The 18771-nt window shown below is 36.4% G+C and overlaps 1 protein-coding gene across 6 annotated transcripts in view; it reads left to right on the top strand.

Moving 5' to 3' along the window:
- LOC115214792 (receptor-type tyrosine-protein phosphatase T) overlaps positions 1–18771 on the top strand; it is a 426610-nt gene that overhangs the window by 120285 nt on the left and 287554 nt on the right. For 4 of the 6 annotated variants that reach the window (XM_036505345.1, XM_036505344.1, XM_036505342.1 and 1 more), the window contains exons 5-6: positions 2904–3050; positions 12020–12310. In XM_036505345.1, coding sequence (XP_036361238.1) covers positions 2904–3050; positions 12020–12310 — 438 coding nt within the window. The remainder of the gene's footprint in view (positions 1–2903; positions 3051–12019; positions 12311–18771) is intronic. The other 2 variants (XM_036505346.1, XM_036505347.1) reach the window with 1 other exon arrangement.

Below are 18771 nucleotides of genomic sequence, written 5' to 3'. Positions count from 1 at the left end.
GAAACGTTTGCATTTTGTTGTGGCATTCTAAAAAGAATTGTTTTATATCTGCTTCATAATCTCCAAGTAATTTGGTACTAAAGTTATTTCAATGAAACCTAACTAACAATTACCGAATGCTTGAACCCCGCCTCAACCGCCAGCTCGATCGATATAAAAAAATTAAATAAATACTCTTCACTATCATATTGTAACTTTATAATGGACAACCAACTTTTCTCCCCTAAGTCCGAATTTTGGATCATGTGTTTATGATATATCCAAGGCAAGGCAATAGATTGGAGAAGACACTTGTAGTTTAGTGACTCAGTGGTTTTTATCCGGCAGGATTAAACTTACAATGAAGTAGGATTACGAAAGAAATATTGACTTTTAAGTGAAATACATTTAATCGACCAAAATCTACATAAAATTTGGCATTTGAGTTGCAATATTATATATATATATAATATATATATATATATATATATATATATATATTATCTCTCTCTCTCTTTCTATATATATATATATATATTATCTCTCTCTCTCTCTACCCCTCTCTTACACATACATGCTCTCACATAAAAACACACATCCACCCACATACATAAGCACACACAACAAGCACACGTGTGTCAAGAAAGACAGTAATACATTCGTATTTTACATCCTTAATGGCAGGGTAGGAATTTAAATATAAAAAAAAATATTTCCTTAAGAAAATAATGTAATTTCTCAGAGATGTGATTTTAGATCATGTATCGAAGACTTTCAGTTGTTCCATTTATTTCATGGAAATTATACGAAGCCATTCTTGGAAAACGAATAAGTTTGAGAATATACGAGATTTTGTTTTAAGCTGAACAACTATTTCTTAAACCACTTAACAGATTTCAGATAATATAATACACATACTTCACTAAAGGATTTCTCTTTTATTGTCTCTCTGGAATACAACATTTCACAAAAGACAAGCTCTCAGAAATCTGTATAAAAACTGACGTTAGCAAGAAGAGAATCTTTTGCTCTTGTTACTACTGTTCTACGTAATACACATCTCCTTAAATATCGCTGTACGAGAAAATTCTCCACGTTTGCAGTCCGAATATGGCGATTATTTCTGTAAAGTCACTAACATGTCTTCCCATAACGACTAATACTTTTTTTCATCTTTATTGTTGTCAACTAATTAGATTAATGTTTTCGGTTTGAATTAAAAAGTTTTATTGTGTAATTTTCACGCCATTCCTAATCTTTCCCCCCTCTTTCATTTTCTGTCTGTCTGTCTGTCTCCCTCCCTCTCTCTCTACATACATGAATATAGTGTATAATTACTAGCTTATATGTGTACGTGTGTGTGTGTGTGCAACGTTTTATTTAATTAAATAGTCGTGCTTCCGTTTCAGCGTAAACTCATAATAAATCTTCAGAGATTTCATAAAAATTTGAATTCACTGATATGTAACATATAATACTAGTTACAATCTTTTTTTTCTTTTTGCGAACTCTTAATTCTGATTCTTTTTCATAGTAAGTGCCTCTTCATTGATTATGGTTAAAATACTTGTCCAGGGAAAGATTGAATTGGATATAGGTTTTAATTCAACACACCATGTACGTGGAACATTTTCTTTGGTGTTACGTTTTATTTTGCTAACAGAGTTGTCCTCTTGAAATCTCTCTACATATTCTCTAGCGAGATATTCACGAAGATGTAGCCCCTATCTATACCTCATTGTAAATATACACTATAAAGTTTAATTACATATTATGTTAGTTATATGTTATATCAATGCTAACCATATATCTACTCGAATGTAGCTAATTAAATATTATATGTGTAGCAGAAAAATCATTTGACAATATAAAATCTCAGCTTCTTTGAAAAGTAAAAAGGTCCACTAATTTTCTGGCTTTGGAGCATTGATAGCGAAGAGTTTGAGGAGAAAATAATATTAAATTAATAGGTAGTTTACTTTCAAAACATTAATAAACAATGTCAGTAAAGTCCTGACAACATAACAAAACAAAGCGGATTGTGTCTTCCTATTTTTTTTTGTTGCAAAGTATCTGAGAAACAAATTAATTGTGTAGAAAAGAATGAAATATTACCCAAGTTATTTTGTTCCTATATAAATGCATCATGAAGCACGTGTTTGAAACTATTATTCTGAATTATGCAGAGATTATTATATTGTAAGCTTCCACAAAACATAAACTACTAGGATAACCTGTATCATTGTTTTTTCATTTGGGGAAATAAAATACGAACATCCAATATAATATTGTTTATCTAAGCAGCCAGCCTTGATCAGGCATGATCAAATAAATATTTGACTTGACATATATTAGGTTTGTTAATATATTTGAGAACTTGATCACAAAATGTTTAAAATCTCAAATAAAATTACCAAATTTTCTCATTGATATTCCTACTCTGTTCTTGACAAGGATCAACGCAACACCTACGGAATAGAAAATCTTCCTTTTGTGATAGACACTCGTGTCCGAACTTAAATATACCGGATATAATGCATTAAGATAACTTCTCACATCTATATTAACATCCGTAAAATAAAACAATTAGTTATCTTCTATAGTTTTAATGAATTGTTGGGAAACATGATATACTAGTAATAAAACTTCCCAAATATTCCGAAGAACATACCAAATGGACTAAGATCTTCATGTCTGAATACCTCAGTATTTAGCAGAATATATTCACAGTGGCATATATTTCACATTACTTCATATATAGCCGAATTCATTTCATATAAAATAAGTATATATTTTATATTAATGTGACTTGTTTTTTTCTGCTTGTAATTAATCCTAATTTTTCTAATTTCTAAATCTTTGGTTTGTTTTTCTCCCGTACTAACTTTAGCATTATTTTGTTATATTTTCTCTACTAATTCCAGAGGAAGCTTGCCCTGCTAACACATATGGTTGGGATTGTTCCCAGAAGTGCTATTGTAGAGATCCTTCTAACTGTCACAGGCTAAGAGGACCTCTACCATCCTGTGAATGTAAAGAGGGTTATTTTAACCGGCCAAATTGTCAACGAGGTATGCTACTAATTATTGCATGAACTAACAATGTTTTATATATTTTTAATGAAATTTAATGTATAAAAATATTTTCTTTCAGCATATTCAATAAATTGTGAATTAAGATAGACATTATGATTGTCGGTTTAAATGTCTTTATGGTTTTCTGCATATGAAGACTTTTAATATGAAAGCATATGCTTAAGATAAAACAAGTTTTATTATAAATCGTATTAGTTTAATCAATATAGATTTTTAAAAAATATCGTATTGCAAACCTAAATAAATTTTCCATTATAATTACGACCGACCGTATTTTACCCACATTGGCTTTGCAAGAGTAAATATATCCTTTAATGCAAAATTTATTCACTTCCGACCGCGAAGATCAGTTGATCAGTTGATTCAAATTGAGTATTATAACTTATTTTTAGAGTCATTAATTTATCAGATCCTGATACAGCACCGCCGTCGATGAACAGTGTTCTTTATTTCGAGTGTCATGTCTGATGTCTAACGTTTAATACAGTTTTGTTGTTGACGTTATTGGAAGTCGAAAGCAGATAATGTTTGCGCATTTTTTGTTGTGCAACTTTCAGTCATCGAAGCGTGTCAAATCTTGTTGAACTATAACAATTTTCAGTTTGTTATTGACATTTTCTGCACAAAATATATTGTGTGTTGTTTGCAATAGCCCTACATTTCTTGCCATTGTTCTGATCTTTCCTTTGGTTAAGTCTGTCTCCTGCTACTCCCGAGGCTATAGAGACTCTTCCAAAATTACTAACTTTCAAATCCCAGTGATATTGAGACAGGAAAGTTGTATGTATTGTACATATGTATCTGAAAAAGGTATGCGTACTAATAATTTGCCCCTGTTATTCCATAACAATTTCAGGATACTATCTTCTGGGTTTGTTGCAATTTTTTATATAATCTTCAGAAGGCAAAAATCCATTTACTGATATGGACTTGATATATCTGCAATTTTAAGACTTTTAAGGTGAATGATAAGTGGGTGAGAGATGATGGTTATGCATTTTCTTGCTGTATACATGATAAAATAGTTTTTTTTTATCATTCCAGTAGAAATGTCTGTGTAAAATTATGAGATTGAAATATGACTATCCCCTAAATAGAGGAATATTGTAGCAATATTTGTTTTTAATTTTATTGTGTCGCTGCATCGTATAAAGGATTTTCCTTGCTACTTTCACAGAAGTACTATTCATAAACTACTTTACTAAAGTCAATTTCAGGAGTATTATTTTACAAATTAAGTATTGCTTATTGTATACAAATATACGGTGGATATCCGCTTATTGTTCTGCTATATTGTTATAAAGACTAGGGTGGTTTGTGGTTTATGTATGTCATGTCCTCTTTTTTTGTCTTCTGTAGGAATAATTTTCGCCTTTCGTCTGACCGTCTATGATATTCAAGAAATTAGCGGTTCTCAGGTGGTTGTTGATTATTTTGAGGTCGTACACTTAAATCTGCTTATCAGGTCGTTTCTAAATCTATTTCTGTTGTAACTGTTTATAATAGGAGACACAATCCACCGTCTTCTTATAATCCAGCTTTGTCTTTGGTGTTTGGGTAGGTTAGTCTAGTAAGAATAGTGACATAATAACTGTTTTAGGCATACGACTTATTCTCAACTTTCCGCGAACGCGCGTTCCATATCAACATCAAACAAAGACACCAGCGATTACTTACGCTCACCCGAAGAAGGTGCAGCTCCTTCCATTAGCTTGGTTTCTTTATTCATTCTAAAAACTTTTTCTCTGATCGTCAAATGTGAAACCATACGCATATGAGTAGATTTCGAATAGTTCAGATCGCCAAATTTATACACACGCGCATTGCGCGCGCTTTTCTGAATCTAACTAATTAAGAAATTACTTAAACCATTTATTTCTTCGCTACCTTCTCTCATAGATGTGCAATTTGTCCTCACTCGATCATGGGGTGCTTCAATCTTATTTATATATTTTTCAATTGCCGACGATATTCAAAAGTAACATCGATTAGTGAGTAATAATCTGTAATTATATACATACATACACACATATGTAGTTATATAAATATATATATGTATATACATATACGCTATTATATATGTACGTATATATATATATATATTATATATATATATATATATATATATATAATATATATATATATATATATATATATATATCAAATATGAATTAGAGATAAAACCACTATTATGCAACCGAATTTATTTCAGTTGAATTTAAACTTAATTGTAATTCGAATTTAATTGTAGCCATGAAACGTACGTAGTGTTTTCACTTATTATATTATATATTTATCATTCATTTCATACTTTTTGAAATCTAGTTATAAGTTATATATAAGAAAAAGAAAAACAATGTCTATCACTGTTTTAGTTGCATAATAGTGGTTTTGTCTCTAATTCATATTTTATATACTGATACTGTGAAATTTGATTTGATACTAAATTGAATTTTTACCTGTAAGTTTGGAGTTATACACCCTAATATATATATATATTATATATATATATATATATATATATTTACACACACACACATATATATATATAAATGAGAGAGAATGAGGGAGGGAGGGGAAAGAGAAAGTGAGTGTGAGCGCTATCTCGCAGACATGAACGCATTTTAGAGTAGTTATATCAAGTGTGCAGAGTAATCATTGTTTACTTAGTTTTGAAATTGTTTGAAAATTGAAAAAGAACAAAAAACAAATTATCAGTTATGAAATGTTAATGGATCTCGTTGATTGAAGACCTGTTATACATATATGAATGTAAGGATCAAACGGACCTTATCCAAGTTCTTCAACAAAAAGTAATGAATGATGTTTAATATACAAACTTTTAATAACAGCATACGTACATGTGAACACGCATGCGCACACACATATGTTTAAACATACCAGGAGTGGCTGTGTGGTAAGTAGCTTTACCAGCCACATGGTTCCGGTTCAGTCCCACTGCGTGGCACCTTGGGCAAGTGTCTTCTACTATAGTCTCAGGCCAACCAAAGCCTTGTGAGTGGATTTGGTAGACGGAAACTGAAAGAAGCCCGTCGTATATATGTATATATATATATATATGCGTGTTTGTGTGAGTGTGTTTGTCCCCCTAGCATTGCTTGACAACCGATGCTGGTGTGTTTATGTCCCCGTTACTTAGCGGTTCGGCAAAAGAGACCGATAGAATAAGTACTGGGCTTACAAAAGAATAAGTCCCGGGGTCGAGTTGCTCGATTAAAGGCGGTGCTCCAGAATGGCCGCAGTCAAATGACTGAAACAAGTAAAAGAGTAAAAGAGAAAAGAGAATACATATAAATATATACCTGTGTGTGTGTATAAAGTTTTTCTTTGCCAATTGTTTGCGTTATTCTTGTGCGTTCTTCAACGGTTTTTCACTAATGATTCTATCTAAATATTCAAAGATTGTGACTTTCTTAGGTTTCTAAGTGTCAAAATAATTCTATTCATCCCACGTTTTTCTATTGGTAAAACAGACGCCGATTTTCTGAAAACACTATTTGCAATTAATCTAGCTTTTCAGAGTCAATAATCGAAACGATTTTTGTATTTGATTTTTGTGTTAAGGAATACGTTATGAACATTTCTATGCAAAGTATTGCTATATTTCAGGTAATGACGTTGTTTTTTCTGTTCTCCATCAAATATTTATATCGCCTTTCGGCAGTAGGCATCCCGAAACTGGCTGACTCTAGCGATATCATCCCTATGCCATGTACTGTGTCACTATTTTATGGCATAGAAGTTCTGTGGGGAAATAGAATGCAGAATTTATTCAGGGCAATTATATATGCCTGAGAGTATTTCCTAAATTAAAATCTAGAAGTGGGGAAATCCAGATGTATGATACACTTATAGGACCTGTGAATCAGGACTTCTTGAGGAAACCAAATAAGTGTCTGCTTTACTAGGGATATTAGGAATTTTTAATTACACATTTCTGGGCATCAATCACGAGTCGAGTCAACCGAACAACGTGCTGGCGAAAGGCCTCACACATCTGGCTGGAATCACTCAGCCCGTGTCCGTCTCGGTCCGTCAAAGACCGAATTGTGGTTTTTCTTACCACGCTGCGCACCCGCCACATCGGCCCATCGAACAGCTTTGATCCCCTAGTTTCTTAGAGCATGCGCTTTAGCTCTGACAATGCATCGTTCCTGTTTCGCATTGAAGAACTAGTCTAATGTCATTCTCGCTGCTAGCACGTCGGTTGCAATTCCACTACAAATATTCTCATCCCGTTTAGGTGCCAACCCCTCCACCTATTTTTTTCTAACGCCACTTCTTTGCTAAACCCTATTACTCTAATCTTTCTTTTGAGAGTCGGCCACCACCTGTTGTTGATGGCCCCGCCTGTCAAATTCTGCTTAACTAAATTGTTAACCCGGTCCCTGTAAGCCTTACGTACCGGAAAGGACATGTTCAGCTTCCAGTACCCGGATTCTGACCTACGCATCTTATCTAGGTTGACCGTACAGATTACAATCTTATGATCTGAATTGGCGACCGTTTAAAAAAAATGGACATCCTACACTATTACTATCGATTTTCCCTGCGAAAATTCTATCTATATACGATCTAGATGACCCTAAGCAGTTGGTCCAGGTCAACATTGGCGCATTAAGGAAATCCGTCGGTTAGATAGTTGAAACTGGCTAATCAGGTGCTTGAGGCTCCTGTACCCCGCTCTTTTATCAGCTACTCCCACACAATCCTAGCTCTGGTCTAATACTCCATTCCAGCCCCACCCCCACTAACAGTAAAGGCGAGACGTACCTAGAAAATCTTCCAGGCCCCCAAAGAGATTCAGCCGTTTGGCTCTGGTAGACGGCCACCAGGGAAAATACACTACCTTCACTATTGCTCATGTCCAGGACCGCCAAATTTCCGTCCGATTCGAGTAAATCCACGTTGCGTCGAGATCCAGTTCTTTCCTAAATAGCACGGACACTTCACCTCCCATTCCCAGCCCACTAACAGATGCAAAGATTTGATAGTCGTTGAACATGAAGGCCAGTGCGCGTGTATTAGAAATCCTAGTCTCACTCTAAACACCTGAGGTCGTTGAGCAGGCACCCTTGCTTCCAAGGCGACCCCAGGCCTCGAACATTTAAAATTCCTACTCTTAATACGGCCATGTTAGCAAGCTAAAGGGAGAAGGGAAAGGTCTGCTTACCTCCCGGTGTCTTGTGAAGGCCCAGTGGTTCGACTTTCATAACTGGTGGTTTTTTTTGGGAACCCTTTTAAGAGTTTCGATGTGGGTCTCACGTTCACCGTTCCCACGTCCCCAGGAAAGCTTTCTCCAATTGTACAGGAACTGAGCAACATTCGCACCAGAAGCAAATCTTCTGGCGCACAAAATATGACCGATTCGAAAATCACACCCCGTGCTTATGTGTGTATTTTTGTTTGGTCTGAGGCGGGTGGGAGAGTTCCCTTCGTTTTCCCATAGAGTGGTTAATGTCTTTGGAGCTTCGTTTGTTGTTGCTGGTGGTTTTGCCAGTGCTGGTGCTGCTTGTGGTCCTAATCCTGGTGCAGGCAAAAGTGAAGGCCTCTGACCCCTTGCTCTTTTTACCAATTTGGGGCAGCAAACTCGCAAGGAATAGTTTCTCTACAATCAAAACAATGCAGCCTTTTGTCATCAGTCGTTATGTATGTCCCCGTCCCGTTCTGGAGACGGATGTTGTCTGGGAGTTTTTTTATGTTTTCGGACCTAATCTGGCAGTTCTTCTCAACTCCATCGGGACGGTACCCGTGCCCTCCACAATTACACATCCTAGAAGCCGCAACATATAAAGTCCTGGTGAGATCCTAGGAATGCAGACACATGCTATACGCTTCCCCATGTGGGAGGGGTACATAATGACTTTTCTGGTTTTGCATGTTTCTACTATAGACACACTGCCTGGATTTTGTGGGGAGGGGACAGTCGATTACATCGACCCCAGTACTCAACTGGTACTTAATTTATCGAACTCGAGAGGATGAAAGTCAAAGTTGATCTCGGAGGAATTTGAACTCAGAACGTAACGACGGGCGAAATACCTATTTATTACCCACAAGGGGCTAAACATAGAGTCGAAAAACAAGGACAGACATAGATATTAAGTCGATTACATCGACCCCAGTGCGTAACTGGTACTTAATTTATCGACCCCGAAAAGATGAAAGGTAAAGTCGACCACGGCGGAATTTGAACTCACAACGTAACGGCAGACGAAATACCGCCGAGCATTTCGCCGGGCCTGCTAACGATTCTGCTAGCTCGCCACCTTAACAACAACATGTATGTATGCAGATATACACTTGTCAATTGCACTCAAACAAGGAAAACTAAACGTCGCCACAGTCTTCTTAAATGCAATCGCTCTGAGACTTACAGAGATGCCATTCAACCACGATAGTAGGGATGCTTAACTACGGGGAACCACTTTTATGCCATCGTCTATTAAGATAAGTAGTCCTATTAAATTGATATTTCTCCAAAACTCTATTTGGCGATGCTCCAGCTTTTTGACATATTTCCAATCCCTAAGATTAAAGCCAGATATATATGTTATCGAGAACCTATGGATTACACATACACACACACACACACACACACACATACGGGCGTACGCGCGCATAGCTGTTCATATATAATGATGAATGTGTAGTATGACAATAGCTGTGTAGTTCCTTGTTGTCTCTCCTCCCCACCAAATTCATTAATTTAATCTCTGGTTCTGATACCGTGATTATATCCAGTTTAAATTTCTTCCTCTCTGAGCTTGATTTCTTTCATCGATTTCAATAAATATTGTCGGTCATTTATTCTTGTGTTCCAGTTGTACTGAATCCCGATGTTTCATCCAATACTAACATGTATTAAGACATGTATTGATGTAATTCTGCATGTCACGCAAATACTCTTCAATACACGCCAGTCCTGTTAGCACCGTTAGACTCGACATTTAGTCCCCTTAAAAATTACAAGCTTGTCGCTAGTTAAAAATAGTTAAATATGCCTTTATACAATGTAATTATTGGTAGTTACACATTTTGAAACTTTCAAATACTGTCTCTCTATGAAGTAGTAAACTATAATGGTTCATGTTGAAATATGGTTAAAATTCTTAGCAGGTGGGAAAGTCGCGTTTATTAATTCCAACAGTATCAGTACTTTAGTCATTAGAATGATAAGTGCTCGTATATCAAAAGAGTAGTTTATTTTCATAAGGGATTGCTAGTACGCAGTAAATGCAACAACTAGTTTCGTTTGGAGACAGGTGGACGGCAAAAGGAGTTACAATAAAATCTGCAATTAAGAAACAATTGGTGATAACCCAATGTAAATAAAGTATGTCAAGTAAAAGAGCTCTGGACCATTGAGGTAGGATCCATGTGGTTGATTGAACAACTAGAAATAGCATCCACAGCGTCCTAAAATCACGCTGTCCTTTAAGTAGAAATGATACATCGAATAATGTAAATACACTCTAAATACACGGAATGGCCACGGCTGAAAAACAAGCCTACTCGATGAAGTGGGCCTACACGAGGACAAGAACACCAACAACAACAATAATCTATAAACTTAATCTGTGAAGAACAGAAAATTACAAACGAAATACTAAGACATAATGTTGAAAATATATTTCATTGCATGATATTTAAATTGGCATTTTCTATTTCCATACCTATACCAATTTTGAAATATAAAAATGGTCCAAGTCTTTTGGGAAATATTCTTTTAATTTCTTCAAAACATAGTTTCAGGTCAGACATGGTAGAAGAATTGAAGAATTTACATTCTGATATTTTAAAATTTTGTATTTAAATCTCGGTAGGTTAGATTTCTAGCTAAACAGCCCGAAATTTTGGGGGAGGGCGCCAGTCGATTAGATGGATCCCAGCACGCAACTGGTACTTAATTTATCGACCCGAGAGGATGAAAAGCAAAGTCAACTTCGCCAGAATTTGAAGTTAAAACATAAAGTCAGACGGAATACCTATTTCTTTATTACCCACAAGGGGCTAAACATAGAAGGAACAAACAAGGACAGACATAGGTATTAAGTCGATTACATCGACTCCAGTGCGTAACTGGTACTTAATTTATCGACCCCGAAAGGATGAATGGTAAAGTCGACCTCGGCGGAATTTGAACTCACAATGTAACTGCAGACGAAATACCGCTAAGCATTTCGCCCGACGTGCTAACGTTTCTACCAGCTCTCCGCCTTAGTGGTTAGCAAATATTACGATGACTATTATATTGAATATGGCCCGTTCCTTCTCTCTGGTCATTCAACAGCAGCAATTAAATCTACTACTACTACATTTGACATGGTGCTACTTCTTGTCCTCCTATTGAATATTATAGTTCACCTGTTTATATCCCGTAATAAACACTTGGTTCTTCACTCCTTTGATACTCTGACCGCCATCAGCCCAGAAAAGTTTTACTTGAATTTCAACCATATTGATCAAACTAATCAATGTAGGCCTGGAAAGGTTAAGGCCGTTAATCCTCACCCACATAATTTATATTTCTCTAGTGTATTAGATTAGTCTCAATTTCTTTTCTCTTTCGTTTTATGTCTTATGAAATGTTATTCGATAAAATAATTCGACAAATGATTTGGCATAAATAATTGAGATGAATTTTATACACGTGCGAAGTATGATTAATTATTCCATATTTCCTGATAAACATCACGATAGCTTATGAAAAACAGCTAATAAATTATTTCGAATCACCTCTGTTCAATAATTCATTCTAAATTCAGACCAATCGATTCAAAACAGTTACGTCAAATTTTAGATTTAATCACTTTATATATTATTTTAATGAAAGCAGTCGAGCCAAATAAAGCTGATTTAATTAGACATTACATCAATATATATTTCTATTATCAAAATTAAAATTTTCTTTTCTATTACAGTAACGAAGCCTCGAATCGTGGATTTTAAGAACAAACGCGTGAATCCCGGAGAATATACGGTTTTCAACTGCACTATTTCAGCCTTTCCTACTCCTCGGCGAAACGATATTACTCTCAAGAGCTCTGTTAAGAAACAAATTACACTAAGTGAATCTCACGAACTAAAAACATTCAAAAATAGTCGGGCCAATATTTTTAAAGTAAATTCTGTGGCCAAAAATGAGAAATATACATGTTATATGGATGGCGAGTCTGGTAAGACGTCTCTTACGATTCCTGTCGACCTGTATGGTGAGTCTTTTCTTTTTTTAGTTTCATTGGAATTTTTTTTGAAAGTTTACAAATGTAATCACCTCTAAGATAGATTCCAAGGCCAGAAATTTCGGGCGTTGGATAACTGGTACTTATTTTATCGACCGCAAAGAGATGACAGGTGATGTCGATCCTGGCGGTATTTGAATTCAGAACGTAAAGTCGAAAGAAATGTCCCTAAGTATTTTGTCCGTAACGATTCTTCTTGCTCGCTGTTTTAGTCATCTCTAGGAATGATTCTATATTTTAAAGTGAGTTTTGTAATAAAAATGCAAGTAAATATGTCTGAGCTTTACTTCTCAAGAACGGAATCTCTCTTAGCATTGTAGTTCAGAAGGGTGTTCGCTTTTTGTCTGAAACTCCAATCATATTCAATATTACAATTTCAGAAATAAACAGTTTCAGTGCCGACGTCTATTCGAATCACTACATCTCTTTATACTCCTATCAGTATCACACTTTGGACATTTAGTTTATGGCACGCAGCTCATTAAAAGTATGACGTATACCTCTTAGAAACATTAGGAAGAGACAAGCGATGACGATATTCAGAAACGTCTTGCTGCTTGCATGATTCAGGAGCATCAGCTCAGACTAATTGGTCATGTAGTACGATTTTCAGTATTGTATTCTGCATAACGTGTCCTCTTCTCTGAGGATCTGGCTGGGGTGACGGTTATTAGTCGGCTACGTGCCACATAGTCACGGTTTTTAGGCGAATCTTCTCACCGAGAAGGGGACTGACAACGACATTGCTCGGAATGTTTCACTCATACCTGACCTGGCCTTTTACAAACAATAAATTGTTTAAATTAGACCATTCGTTATATACTTTCCTAATTAGTGAAAGTCAATCACCTTGTGCAATAGTCGTAATTGAAAATATTGATAGCTGTTTAATGGGACGTTTTATATCACATTTTCTTCTATTTTTTGAAATGCTAAATTTACTTCCTTTAGCAATCCTTGCACAAGTTCCCATCAAGACTGATCTGTAAATCATGCAGAAATTGTTAAATTTATTGATCTCTATCGTGCTTCACAAATGCCCTACATTTGTTGACAAATAGAAATACAATAGTGTGCTGTCCTTATAGGTCCCAAAGGTTTAACAGGCGTCATTGAAATAATTATCGTTCAACGAAGAATGAGAAGATTTTCACAAGCTCAGCTGAAATACTCAAGAAGCTATTAAATAATTGATTCCACTGCTAAGAAATTGGTTTCTGTATCAGATTATCCCAATGAAATTTCAACTCCGGTTGTACTGAAACTAAATTAAGTACAGTAAATCGTTTAACAAGACACTCTCAGTGTTTGAGTTGTTAATGTCCTTTCAAATATTAACGCGGCAAGCTGCTGGCACAGAATCATTTGCACGTCAGGCAGAATGTCCAGCAGCATTTCGTCCATTTTTACGTTCTGAGTTCATATGGCGCCGGGATCGACTTTACCTTTCATCCTTTCAAGGTTGATTAGACAAGTAGCAGCTGACCAATGGGGTCGATGTATTTGGCTTATCTTCTTCCCAGAAACTGCAGGCTACGTGCCAAAATTCGAAACGAAAATCTTAAAAAATTTTCTTTACTTAAAATACAATAGTGTTACGGTTCTACCTCTGAGCCGATTCTTTACTTCAAATGGAGAATTCTTTGAAGGCGATAAATGTGTAAACATGTAAAACTAAGTGAATAAAATAATATTTAAAAGTTCCTGTTTCTTTTTGGGTACCCCTTGTATATATTAAATCTAATGAATGTGGGAGTATATCTACTTTAAAAAGTAGATATACTCCCACATTCATTAGATTTAATATATACAAGGGGTACCCAAAAAGAAACAGGAACTTTTAAATATTATTTTATTCACTTAGTTTTACATGTTTACACATTTATCGCCTTCAAAGAATTCTCCATTTGAAGTAAAGAATCGGCTCAGAGGTGTTTTTCACTGTCGTGATGACATCACTTTGTCACAGGTTGGGGCGTTCAGAATTCCCTAGTAAAATATCTGGTTAACAATTTGACCAAGAGGAACAAATTGTGTGGACAATTTCTTTCGCATCGATGAAACAAATCAGTATCGTCTTGTAGCCGTAGCACCATCTTTCATCACCAGTGATGACCTTCGAAAAAAGACCCGGATCAACTTCCAACCGTTCTTTCAATTCATAACACGCATCCAGTCATGACTGCTTTTGATCTTTCCTGAGCAAGCGAGCTATAAATTTTGCTGCAACCCTTTTCTTTCACAATTCCTCGCTCCAAATTCGTTGGTAGGAGCTCCAGGACACACCAGTCATATCAACAAGTTAGGCAACTGTTCGGTGATGGTCCTCCAAGATCGGTTCACGAATTTTCGTGATGATTTCATTCGTTTGAGAGGCCAATGGTCGTCCTGAACGACTTTGGTCTTCAATCGAAAAGTGCCTATTCCTAAAGCATGAAAACCACTCATAAACTTGTGTTCTGCTCAAGGGAGCGTCTTTTTAAGCTATTTGAAGTATGACAAAACAGAATTTCACAGAAACACGCTGTTCCTTCGCTTCAGCCCGTCTCAAAAACCGACGATCAGGGGAGAAGCACTGCAAAACAAAGACGCACCACATTCTTGTACGGCCTCACCGGATGACCCCGGTTGGTAGAATGATGCTTGAGGGTCGCATCAAGTGGCTTCTATCGGTGAAAATCTGAACTACAACGAGCTTCTCCCACAGAGAACGTTTCCGGCTACATTTGGGTGCTTCCTCGTACACTATTGATACCCATCGCCTTATTTTTTTGTGGGGTGCTTTTATAACATAAAGGGCTGAATATTTTATTTAAGATTTTCTTGTCACGTTCACTTTCATTCACCTTTTTACTGTTTTTTTCTATCTTCTTGTAATTTCCTTTTGTTTTCCCTCTCGTAGATTCCTTTATTTGTTCCATCATTTGTGCTGGTAGATATTGTATTTAAAATATACACAGAGAAACTTGTGTCAGTTCCGGAAATGATTTATTACATTTCCATCAGTATTGATCTGAAAAGTTTCTTGTACATTATTCTAAATAACGTGTTATTGGTGAGGGTTTGGGTCAGGCCATCGGACTAAGGACCATATCCGAGGTTGAAAGTGTCTTAATTCGTTTTACTGTTTTCCAGTGCCGTTCTTGATTACAATATAAGCAATCATCAAGTAATACGTAATAAACGTAATTTCCATTAAAATAAATTACTTATACATTTAAACGAGGTAAAATAATTCGTAAGTAATTCATTCTTCTATTTTTTTATTATGACAAGAGTAATGAAGAAAAAATATATTGGTCTTTTTTCCCCTTTATTGTCCCCTATAAGAGCAAACATAATTATAAATTACATTCAAAGATCATATTTCCCCCCAAATATATTGATTATTTCAAGAATGAATTGTGCACGGAAACCTCTTTGATCAGAAATGTACCAAATTAATAGAAGTTAATATTTCCACTAATCACTGGAAGTGAAATTTTAATCAGAAAATTCCATAATGTGTTTTCATGTTATTTTTATTTACTTGAAATATATATTGTTCTCAGATGTCATTATGCTTCGTATATTTTAGAACAATTCTTATGTTTTGGACTTCTAAATATTTCTGAAGTGAACGATGGTTCCATCATTAATCCCCTCGAATTTGCTGGTCTGATATCTAAACTATGAAATGTGTTTCAAATTTGGCACAAGGCCAGCAATGACGGTGAAGGGTTTGTCGATTACATCGACCTCCGTACTTCACTGATACTTTACTTTATTGGCCGCGACAGGATGAAAGACAAAGTTGCCATCAGTAGAATTTGATACCAGAGCGTCATTTCTACAGGATCTTTATCCACAGAAATGCCGTTCAGTATTTTGCCCGGTGTGAAAACTTTCCTGCCATCTCACAGACTTAATAATAATCCTTTCTACTATAGGCTCAAAACCTGAAATTTTAGGGGACGGGGCATAGCCGATTTCATCAACCCCAGTAATTGACAGGTACTTATTTTATCGACTCCGGAAGAGCTGAGTGTTTTAACACTACCGGACTGGTTCTTCCCCCTTACCTAACTGTTTGCTAAGTAGTTGGATATTTGCACAAAATTGCATTGTTTTATGTTTTTCCTGTTATAATAATTACATATATCCCCACACCCACTTACGTGTACACACACACGCACACATACATAATGGACGTAAAATATGAACACTGGTAACTTCTAAATTAATGCTTTAGTTCAGCCAGCGACTCCCAACTCAAACTGCCTGTATTTGTCGATAATACTGTAAGCTGCGTACATCATTGTTTCTGTTGGCTAATATGTCGATTCAAGTGCTTTCAGAAATATGTGGCAGACAAAACACAAAACCCTTATAACCATGTAAATCTCGACTGATCCTAACACAGGCTCATGTCCGTTTATACATAAATAAAGTCGAAGGATAAGGTCTAAAAGTTGAATTGGAAACAATAAATATAAATATTGTGGTAGCGAGTTGAAAAAAACTTCTTATAACTGAGATTGTCCAAGTTTGCTTTCGGGTTATTTCAGATCTAAAAACAGCAAGCAATAAGAGACAACTTCTTCGAGATCAGTTGATTGAAGTTTATGGTCAATAAACGACGTAAATTTCATTAGATGTTGTCTGTAGAACCGACCTTTGAAAGGAACGAATATGTTTTGTTATTACTGGACCTCACTCATGTATATTCTACTCAATTTGCACGTGTAAGAGAAAGAACTACGCACACACACACACACAACACACACACACACACACACACATACACACACACACACACACTCACATACATTGCTTCCCGAATGTGTTTAGTTGAGGTTTTCATGCAAAGGCTCACCCCAGTTACAACAGCTCTAATTTGATTGCCGGCCAAGGCTTAGAGACGCCAAGTTCGCCCTATGTAGCCTGCTGCAGGACACCCACGGATGCAGAGGTTACATCGCTCTATGCAGGGCAGGGGTGGCACCAGTTCCCTGGGATGTCCACATCGACAGCGACATGGCGAAGTTCACATGGACAGTGCATACATGTCGTATGGACAGATTCACTCTAATAATGATAATAACAACAACAGCAACAAAAATAAAACAATAATAATTATTCTTTTAATTCTCAGAGTGCTCGGTCTTGTTTGCTCTGGTAGAATCCTAGCTGTCCCAATAGAGCAGTTTTGGGGCTTGCTCTGCTCTCATGTCAGTTCCAATTTCTCTGACATATATCTCGAACTTGGTTGTTATTGCTCTGAGTGCCCCTACAACTACTAGAATGACAGATACACTCCTCATAACGACATTCTTGCAATTTCATCTTTTGCGGGCATGGCTGTGTGGTTAGGGAGCTTGCTTCCTAGCTGCATGGTTTCGGGTTCAGTCCCACTGCGTGGCACTTTGGGTAGGTGTCTTCCGCTATAGCCCCGAGCCGACCGGAGCTTTGTGATTGAATTCGGTAGGTGGAAGTTACTGCCGTGTGTGTATATGTGCGTGTAGGTGCTTGTGCCTCTCCGAAAGAGAGAGAGAGAGAGTAATCTGTATTTTTCAATCTTTTCTAGTTCTTTGTCACTTAAGTGTGCATCCCCAGGTATTGCAATATCTATTATTTTGGTTTCCCTTTTTCCTCTATCTACCACAACAATATCTGGTGTCCGAGCATCGATTAGTGAGTCACATTGGATTGTAAAATCCCACAATATCATATATTCTTTGTTCTCAGTGACTCCTTCTGGTTCATGTTCGTACAATTTTCCATGCTTTGTTCAGACCGTACTTTCCACGTATCCTCAAGTGTACAAAAACTTAGCCTCGTTTCATGTACCATCCCAGTCGTCGTCTTCTTCTTCTTCTTCTTCTTCTTCTTCTTTAATGACTATCTCTGGTCGATTATCCTGGATCGTTATTATTATTACTGAATGAGTGACATTGGGGTAAAATATACGAAGCCCAGTTTACCTATCATAACTACCCGTCTGATGAGGGTACACCTCGCACATGCATCACAACCACATGTGCGCGACATGGTGGTCTCATATCAAGATAAACAGCGTATGACTTTGCAGGTGAAGCCCAGTGAGGATTTTCTTCAGGTTGAGTAGCCCATCCTCAAAAGGTCGTTGAATAAGGGTTGTTTAAGGATGATGAACGAAACACTAAGAGACATGCTCAACTAGTTATGGTAAAACAGCTGACAAGCAAATCTGGTTTTGAGCAGAATATTTGCTGTAGCCCATCTTTTATACCAAGACAAAACATTGTACATGATAACACTTCCAATCAGTTAAGATCAAAAGCTATGAGAGCCACTACTTGGTACTGCGTCAGGGCATCTCATTTATTTTTACCTGATTCATAACGGCGATTTGTCCCCATACATCTGTAAAGAGTATCTCTCTTTAAGGACAATTGTTTATCTCCAGTGCA

Source organism: Octopus sinensis, linkage group LG8, assembly GCF_006345805.1.
Source record: "Octopus sinensis linkage group LG8, ASM634580v1, whole genome shotgun sequence".
Lineage (NCBI taxonomy): Eukaryota > Metazoa > Mollusca > Cephalopoda > Octopoda > Octopodidae > Octopus > Octopus sinensis.
The sequence above is the reverse complement of the archived record's forward strand: the minus strand, read 5'-3'. Positions and strand labels throughout refer to the sequence as shown.